The 9659-nt window shown below is 42.2% G+C and overlaps 1 protein-coding gene and 1 long non-coding RNA gene across 3 annotated transcripts; one reads left to right on the top strand and one right to left on the bottom strand.

Annotated features, from left to right (window-relative positions):
- LOC311503002 lies at nucleotides 1-1151 on the top strand. The gene is made up of 2 exons (XR_014699569.1): nucleotides 1-651; nucleotides 766-1151. It is a non-coding gene; the product is annotated as an uncharacterized lncRNA (long non-coding RNA).
- A 600-nt stretch (nucleotides 1152-1751) lies between these two features.
- eral1 (Era-like 12S mitochondrial rRNA chaperone 1) lies at nucleotides 1752-9248 on the bottom strand. 2 transcript variants are annotated; one of them, XM_084564076.1, is made up of 11 exons: nucleotides 8802-9248; nucleotides 7018-7176; nucleotides 6722-6849; nucleotides 6547-6624; nucleotides 6405-6451; nucleotides 6245-6306; nucleotides 6025-6137; nucleotides 4734-5021; nucleotides 4353-4502; nucleotides 3418-3498; nucleotides 1752-2626 (listed from the first exon to the last, which is right to left on the bottom strand). In XM_084564076.1, exons 1-11 carry the CDS (start codon nucleotides 8920-8922, stop codon nucleotides 2504-2506), a joined length of 1350 nt encoding a protein of 449 aa, XP_084420202.1. In that variant the 5' UTR covers nucleotides 8923-9248; the 3' UTR covers nucleotides 1752-2503. The 2 variants fall into 2 exon arrangements, with proteins under 2 accessions (XP_084420202.1, XP_084420203.1); XM_084564077.1 differs by having other exon boundaries at nucleotides 8817-9246.
- Nucleotides 9249-9659: the final 411 nt, after the last annotated feature.

The following is a 9659-nucleotide window of genomic DNA, read 5'->3' as shown; positions in this document are numbered from 1 at the left end:
ACTGCGTTTAATAAGTCAGATAACATGACATCAGCTGACATATCGTAGTATTAAATTCCAATCCATGAAACCATCGCACATAAATCCAAAGCCTGTGAGAGTCGGAGAAATGAAGAGATGGAGAACATTAGATTTATTACCCCAGTGTGAAATAAAGCTCCCTGCTTTTTTTTTTTTTTTTTAATAGACCCTGTTTTGGCTGGCTGCTGGGCTCCTTTAATTAGACGTGTATGAGCAAGAAAGGTCAAAACTCACAGCGAGATGGAGGAACATTTGGGAGAAGAAGAAATATTTGGAGCTCGATATAATAAACTATTGAAAGCACTGAGCAATTTCCCTGTGAATTACACAAATGCTTTAACTCAGTGTGCAGTATATGCAGCGCAAATAAAACTGGGGTTCACGTGTAACTCTTCTGCAAAGTCCAGCCGGGTGTAGTAAGGGTGTGGGCCCAGACTGGACAGGGGCAATCAGGTTAGGAGCAGATAAGAAAAAAGTCCACCCCAGATGTCATCGCAGTATGCTAATGAGCTAGAGGGGTCTTTAAGTGCCAGAGCCCAGCAGGACACCAGTTAGGAGACCCTGAACCAGACGTGGACACGTAGCAGAACAAAAACATGTTGAGAAGGAGATACCGCTGCACACAGAGAGGTGAGCATGTGACGGACAGGTGGGATTTCTCTTTACAATGTTTAAATACTTGTTTATTTAATATTCTTCACTTTTTCAAGCTTTGCTAAAGTGGCGTCTTCCTTTGTCTCACAGATTACAAACACAGCGGGACCTCTGCTCACGGTAATGTCTTGTTCCCTGGACAGGATATCATCTTATACTGTAAGTTTATTATAGAGACACTACAGTATAGATGATGTACTATCCAGGGTTACATCCCCCCTCCGGCGCTACCGGCTGACTCACTGAGGGCTGAACACACTGTAGAGGGGGGCCGTCAAACCGTTACCATTACTGAGTTTTAGTAATGGTAAGGGTTATACGGCCTTCGCTCACTGTCGTCTAGACCGGGAGGACGAGCGAGGAGGAGGAGGAGACGCTGGTGACTGACGTGTTTACTCATGTGCTTCTGGATTGTTTATTTTTTTTACTTAATCACACTATTGAAATGCATGTGAAATAAAGCTAATAGTTCTCAAGTGTGTATCTCATTATTTTTTGGTAAAAACTAAATTAAAGGAGGGTATATGCGCTGTGAATAAGGTGCGTCCGAAGGATTAGTTTAATGTGCTGGCTGACGTACATCAGCTTTAGTGTGTTCAAGCTGCAGTTGGCTTGTCTGAGTGGCGATCTCTGCTGTGCAACCGGCTTGTCTAATCACTGGGAAGCAGCCGTCGTAGAGAGCAGCGAGAGCTCTGGGGGCTGACGCAGCTTCTGTGAGACATTCAAGGCCTCTCCCCCCCCCCCCCCCCCCCCCCCCCCGTCCCTCCCTCCCTCCCTCCCTCCCTCCCTCGATTGCTTTAGGCCACTAGCTGGTTATTCATCAAGACGCCCCGGATAGAGTAACCGCCGAGTTAACTCACAGGCAGCAGGAATGAATCTAATCACCATTATCTGACCCATTTTAGCATCAGGTTAGTGCTCCATTTTGCCATCCATTAGGGAGACAATTCAGGCCTTGGGGGCTTGAGTTCGGCTTTATAAGAGCCAAAAAAGCAAAGGGAGGGAGGGAGGGAAGGAAGGAGGAGAGAGGGAAAAAAGGGAAGAAAGCAGCAGCAGAACAAAAAGTGATAGTCGCAGGGACGGATGGCTACGCTTCAAAGGCAGAGGAGAAGGCTAAAGTGATGTGGGAGTTGGGGGAGCAGGGTTGGACGGTACATCGGGGACATTTGAGTGAACATGACTGTGCAGGTCCCGCTTCAGTTTATCTTCAGTGTTTGCACGAGGCGCCCGCCAACTAAAAAGCTCTGAGAGCCAAAGATAAACCATCGGCCTTTTCACGGCTCGCCAGACCTGCTCAGCCATGAACGCGCCGTCTCACTCGTGTCAAAACATCCATCTGATGAGAGTATGTGTCATGTTTGCCACTTGAAATATGCCACTGCTCAATAACAGTCAATAATGCATTAGTTTATTCTGCAAATTGAGTAAGATGTGTTTAACCAACAATGATATCTATAAGAGGAATAAATATTCTGAATTCTATGAAGTTGTGGCTCCTTGTATGTAACATCTCCACAATAAAAGCTTTAATAATGTCCACATGAGCATATGCTGCGGCAGCATAAAGACAGATGATGCAAAAGTCTTAACTTAGAGCACGATTTCTCCTCCTAAAAGAAGTTCCAGGTGAGTGGGAGTTCTGGGGCTGTGGATTTATGGTATATGCCACCTCACAGCTCTGCACGTCAGACTCATGAGGAGACCTTATCCCTCATTCCGCTAAAGCCCTGTCCTCTGCAGAGGAAAAATACAAGAAGTGTCACTGAAAATCCACCAGGATCTGTTTCCACATCTTCAGGATTTCCCAACGAAAGTCCTTCCGTCCTCTTCACTTTTTGAGCTTGGCTGAGAGCCTCAGCCTTACGTCCCTCAGGTAGACTCGGCTCAGGTCCTCGCTCGCCTCACGGGCGATCCGTTCTATCGTCTGGCCGGCCAGGCCGATCACCATCTTCTACAGACCAGAGGAATAACAGCGACGTCAGGCCCCACAGAACATTTAGCCGTTTATGATATGCTTTATTTTAAGAGACGGTGCCCTGTTACCTTTATGTGATAAAACACCCAAGACTGTTAAATAAATCTTAGCTGTGTCTACAGGACAAGAATAGCTTGGCAAAGATGACGCGTTTTAATTAAAAATGTTCCATTATGCATTTTGTTACACCGATGATTCATATGAAAAGAAAGTGCCAGTGTATTCTCTAGGTTTGTCTCACCTTAAAGCCTAAACTGTCAAAAATATAAATACGTTTTTTAATATATGCAAAGGCACACTAGCTTTGAATTGGGAAGAGTTCATACAATAGATGAAATTCGATGTCTGTTTAACACACACATGTGCCGTCACTGTGTGTGAGAGCTGAAGAACGGCCTGAGTGATTCCTCTTGGAGGTCACCGGCCTTGAAACGTTTCAGCAACCACAGATGTTGCTTTAGATATTCTTTTGTCATCAAATATGAATGGCTTCAGAAAGGCTGCTCAAATATTTAGGAGCTAAAACACAAGGAAAAGGCAACCTGGAGGTATGGGAGAATGGCAAATACATTTTAGAAGCCATCAGAGAGGCCACAGGTGTCGGTCATAGAAGAAAAGCTTTGACAATCAAACAAACAAACCAAAAAAAAAAAAGGAAAGAAGAGCTTTGTGTGTCTGCACTTAACATATTGGTAGACAAATTAAAGTTTTGACCTTCTAATGTCAAAATAAGAAAAGCTTCATTGTAAATGTGTGCGAGCTCTTACCATGTGAGAGTCTTTCAAGGTGTAAAGTTTCACGGAAATATGAAGTTCACCATTTTCTCCATCTTGCCAGAGTTCAATAGACTGGAAACAGAAATATTTTTTATGTTAGAAACACTGGGTTTAAAATGAATAGCTGCTGAGTTGACGTCCACATTCATTGCTATATTTCACATTTTTTACTTGGTGCAAAGATGCCTTCCAGATGACAGATTCTGTCCTTGTAGCTGTTATCTAACTAAATGATAAATAAATCTAAACATGTAATAACTAATGAAATAATTGAATACGAGGACACTGGGTGTGATTCTGTCATTAAACACGTATCAGCATGCAGTTAATTATTGATGCAATCATAATGATTTGATGAAGGACATATGTGTAGTTAGGTTACTTATTGCCTCAATAATGACCTGAGTCTTTATTAGTCACTGCTTCGAACAGCACAGCACGGTGCGTATTGAAGTTCATTTCTAATCTGTGCTTTGTGCAGATCTCTAAAATAACTAACCAGGGCAGAGATCACAAATAAATAATAACTGAACACTTTATATCAGAATGACTTCACAACTTGTTCCAAAATATTTATCATTTCCCCAGTGAGGTGGGAGAGATTAATTAGAAACACAATATTCTACTGAGTCACAAATGATGTTGGTGTTTATTGGTATACAGAGTGTAAGACTGAGATCAGATCTGGAGTGCCTGCTGGTGACACATGTGGAGATGCATTTCAATGCCGGTATGAACGCAGGTACTCTAAGCTAACCGTTTGGACTGCCCAGATCAGATGTTAATGCAAAGTCTGAACGGGGCCTTCATTTAGAGGGTGTTAACTATGCCACGTAAGCAATGCAGTAAGACTGTAGCCAGTATACTGTCAACTTATCATCACATGTGAGTGAAGAGTGCCCCAGTAGAACTGGTTCATTAGTCACCTGTGTCATTGAATAGGGCACTTCCTGGGGCAGATAGTCCAGGAGCTTCTCCCTGATGATGTTGGTGCAGACTTCCTCTGGACTCTGGTCAGTCAGGACCTCACTGTGATACTGCCACGGCCCTGGCTTAGCCGCCGCCATAAAGTAGCTCTACATGAAGAGATAGAAATACAAAACTAAGTCTAAGCTAAAAAGCTTAGTCTAAAAATAAAACATAGGTAAAATCTATTATTATATACAATTTCTTGATTTGTCTTGGGTTTTATATTATTCATATTATTTATATATTTTTTATTTCAGCTTTCAGTGTTGACATAGTGTGTGACATAACAGATGCACTGAACGTCACACTTCTTCTGGTCGTGACCATCAAATATTTACCTTTAGTGTCTCTACATCCTCCGTGTCCACAGAGGACATCATGAAGACATCTTTGAAGTGGGGCCAGCCCTGCTGTTTCCTCAGTGTCATCAGCTGCTCTTTGCTCAGCATGGACTTGAGCTCAGCGCCGTCGCCATCGGACGGTAACTCTGAAACCCTCTCTGACCTCTTTTCAGCCCACGGAGGCTTGATCACTGACCTGACCCGTATTTTGCGTCCATTTACTATTCCACATGTCAGCTGTGCCACGATGTCAAGCAGCCTGTCCTTAGCCTTCACCAGGTCCACCTTGACGGCGAAAGATTAAAGCAGGCACTTGTAAAGCTCATCAGTACAGGTGAGAGCACACACATTTATTTGAACGTTAGGGTGTAGTGTTCAAGAAAAGGCTGCCCCTATTCTATATGTTTCATTGCTGTCAATGAACCACAAGAAAAGACCACACAAAGAAGTATCCATAAGATATTAAGTCAAAAAACATCAGCGAGTCCAGTCTAAAAGCAGTACCAAACAAATATTTTTCTCCTGTTAGAGTTTCTCCAGTGAAATGATTTTGGCCTTTTTAAATATCTGTCCTGTGAAGAGTAGTGGGGGGGGGGGCTGGAGCCTATCCCAGCTGTCACAGGGCAAGAGGCGGGGTACACCCTGGACAGGTCTCCAGTCTATCACAGGGCTAACACGGAGATACAGACAATCATTCACACTCACACCTATGACCAATTTAGAATCACCAATGAACCTAACCAGCATGTCTTTGGACGGTGGGAGGAAGCCGGAGTACCCGGAGAGAACCCACGCAGACACAGGGAGAACATGCAAACTCCGCACAGAAAGGCCCAGTCGTCCTGGATTCGAACCCGGAACCTTCTTACTGTGAGGTAACAGTGCCAGCCACCAGGCCACTGTGCCGCCCCTTTTTTAAATATCAACCTTGATATTTGTGATCCATTATTAAAGATTTAGGAGCCAGCGGACTTCGAGCTGAGTGCCACAGTCTGTTTTGGGGAAGTTGGAAACTACCATGAAAGAGGCTAATAATTGATTTTGGCCATTTCATGCAATTTGATGACAATGAGAAAATATACTGAATACACAGTGTGTTTTTGTCAGAAAACAATCTTGTCCAGATATTTCAAAGAAATGCTTCCAATGTGAGCTGCTCACACAAGGAATATCTACATCTAGATCAATTTATTTGTCATTCCAACTGCTTACCACCTTTTAGTTTCTGTCTAAGTGAATGTTGGTTGATGATAGTGTAAACAGAACAGATTATTCTGGAAAATAGTACCTTATTGAGAACTAGTATCGCTGGGATACTCGTGTTCTGGGCCAGGCATTTCAGCACCTCAAAGTCAAGACTGCTGCACATCCATCTGTCTGACACGTCCACCATAACTACCACTGGAAATAAACACAAGCCCTTCAAACTCACTTCTGCAGTCCACTGTCCTTGTTGAATCATCACAAAGTATCAGAAAGAAAACTAGCTCAGAGTAAATATGTCATACTTATGTCAGCTTCTTTGACAGTGATCCAGGGATCCACAAGCAAAGACTTCTCCAGCTGGTGTCTGCGAAGACAGAAGGTCTATTCATATAATCCACTGGGCAATAAACCTACATGGAGACTGCGACTTTATAATAACAAATATCTAAACAAGAAAGGCACCTTTTGACCTTAGATGGGGTGGTGAGACCAGGAGTGTCGAGCAAAATCTACGAAAAAATACACACATATTTATTGATGAAGGCGTTTTGCTTTTGAGTGGTACTATTCAAATATAAGAGGAGGAATATGAAAATGTTCTTACTATCTGTGTGTCATGCTCGGTCAGGACCCCCAGTGTACGTGAACGTGTAGTGTGCACTTTCTTGGACACAGCAAACACCTTTAAGAAATTACATTACAAAGTGAGCAACACCACCTCCACTCTAGCACAGATATATGTACAATATAGCATGCAGGCGTAAAAGAGAGACAAAGACCTTTGTGCCAAGGAGCTGATTGGATAACGTGGATTTCCCAGCATTTGGTGCACCTATTACAGCCACTTTCAAAACCTTTGGGTTATCTGGCTGATCTGGATCTCTTACTAATAAATTTAATTGTTCACCTGAAAAAAAAAAAAAAAGACACAAAATCCATCATTAGGCAGACAATAAACGTGACATCAGCAATAAAATGAGTCAGAACATCAGAGTGGTGGCAGGATGACGTCTGCAGATTTTGGAAAAAGTCTCGAATTTAAAGATGTAAATCTCTGAGGCAGTGGTCTGGTTACCCCTGTCTGGTGGAACTGAGGCTCGAAGGCGATGAATGTTGCCGTCTGCCTCTGCCGGTCTCCCTTTCATCAGTCCGTGGAGAAATGCCTCTGATGCAATAAAACAAGCAGGAGTGAAGATAAATCCGTTCCTCCCTCCTCGGCTGCAGGCAGAATTTCCTGTTAAGACATCAACATCTCCATCACTTTGCTGCCAGCAGGGCTACAGTTAATGACTGATCACATTGCTTGGATGTTAATACGATACAACTGAATGATGTTTCTCGTAAAAATAAAGCATTGAATAAATGTAATCACAGAAACATGTTATTCCAACTAAGTAGTTCTGCGGGAATCGCAGAAGTGTTTTATGCTGTCACCCATTAAAGGTATCCTGTGGAGTATTTGGCCACTAATAGTGCTATGGAGCAACTTTCAGTAATGTGGAGGAGTTACGTAATTGTCTTCTTCTAGATGGCTTTAATTCAATTAAGGTGAGTGAAGGCCGACTGTGACATCACCTCACATCGCCTGTATTTGGACCAAAAAGTTGGACTTGAACACACCACAAAGGAGCAGACACAGTTTGTTCTGCACCTATGAGAAAGGAAATAACTCTTCACACCAGCAGGTGGCAGTAGTCTATATTTGACTAGAGTCTAGGATGATGAACCATTTGTGTACTGAAATGTTCAGATAAGACGAAGATGAAAAACGAGATGTGCCTTCTGTGTGCCTTTTGAACTTTGTGGTTTTGTTTAATTTCATCACTTCTCATACAGCGGTTAGCTAAGCCGATTGGCCCAACTTAGTAATCATAAAACTACTGTAAGTGTTCCTCATCTTACATTATGTGTGTCAAATTTTAATCAGATGTTACTTGTTAACTGTCAGCTCTGACACCCTTGTCTAGCACTAACTGGACCCCCAGCCGTGCATTTTGAATTCGATTCAGCTTGTTGAACGGTCAGTCAGTGAGAACCCTAATGTCAATATCAGTAGTTCAAACTACTGGTAAAAACAATTAGTCACTCAATGAATGGATGTCTGGGAAGGTTCTTAGTCGTCCAGGTTATGGTATATTCAAAAACGCTAAAGGAAGGTAACTGGTCTTGTAGAATTTCCTCTTCAGTTTTGAACTGAAGAAGCTACGTGGATGAGTGGCAATACGTCTTCAAGAAACTCACAAGTCCAGTTGCCTTTCTTTAGCGTTTTTGGATATCAATAAACAGACTATTTCATCAAGGAGAAATGTGGAAAAAGTGTGTTGGTCTTCTCCATTTTAAATCAGAATAAAAGACATTCATATCTGGACCATGATTTGTTGATCTGAAACTCTGAGCATTGTAGTATCAAAACTCAGTTTTGAAGATTGTGGCGAATCTTTTAGGGCAGGAGGTTTTTAAATATACCAAAAGTTAACAAGAGAGTACCAAGTATAAACAGAGCGTTAAGTTGAATACAGATATGTTATTGCAAACATGAATGACTGGTGTTTTTATTGATGGGGGCGTTGTCTTTTCCGGCTCAATCAGCAGCTTTGGGAAACCACTGATGGGGAAATCACATCATTTCTCTTCGTATATGAGTCATGTGTGAAAATAAAGTGACATCGTTAGAGTCGTTAACGAAGCTAATTAAAAGCAGCATACTAGCATTAGCATTCACGTATTGCCACATGTTAGCTTGTTTCAGATCTGTCATTGTACGCTACTGAAGTAAATATCAGACATTTCCACGTTGCATTAATCACATGCTTTAAAAAATGTTGCTATAAATGAAAATGAAAACAGCAGTACAATAACCTTTACGTGACTGACCCGCTGTGAGAAACCATGACGCACTTTCCTGCCGAGCAGAGACAACGAGCCGTTTGGACAAGATGGCAGAGTCTCTGAAAACCCGAGCGCACAGCCTGAGAGCCATTATGCTTTGATAACAGAAGCGGCTGGGTTTCAATTAATAAGTATAAGTAAAACAGTATCTATCATGAAACAGGTGCTCCGCTTGTTTACAATCACATTGCCTGTAGGGCGAAACCATGTTGCTTTGACCAACGAGAAACAGCTTCCGCTCTCAAGAGCGTCTATAAATGCTTTGTAGAGGCTACACTGCCCCCTAGCGACCGATATGTTAAATTCAAATCTAGGCCGATATCCCATACATGTGTCACAATTAACCTGTCAGTTTTTAAAGTTAAATACAACTAGTTTAATGTGAAAAGCACGACTTAAATTATTTAATGTAACTACCTAGTGTATTTTGTATGTTTTTCTACTCTTAATGAAGGCTGCAGTGGTAGAATTAGCTTTACTGCCTGCATCACTAAAGACAGATCAGAGTCTAAGTGACCACAAAATGATTGCATATGAGCAGAACATCAAGGAAATACATAAATAAAGGCCAAAGAATGAGATGGAAGATAATTCAATTTAGAGGAATTATCAGATGAAATCATTCAAGTGGGTAAACCCATTCTGCAGGCATGGACACCATTTTAATACGTAAAATAATAATACGTCTACATTATATAAGAATAAAAAAAAGCAGTTGTGGATTATTTTTCAGCAACCCCTGTGTCACCCCCAGAGGATCCCTGAAGCCCAGCTTGGGAACCACCTGTCCACAGCAGGTAGGACATTCAGGGGCAACCGTCAGCCAGT

Source organism: Chelon labrosus (assembly GCF_963514085.1).
Source record: "Chelon labrosus genome assembly, chromosome: 17".
Lineage (NCBI taxonomy): Eukaryota > Metazoa > Chordata > Actinopteri > Mugiliformes > Mugilidae > Chelon > Chelon labrosus.
This window is presented reverse-complemented; position numbering and strand designations above follow the sequence as displayed.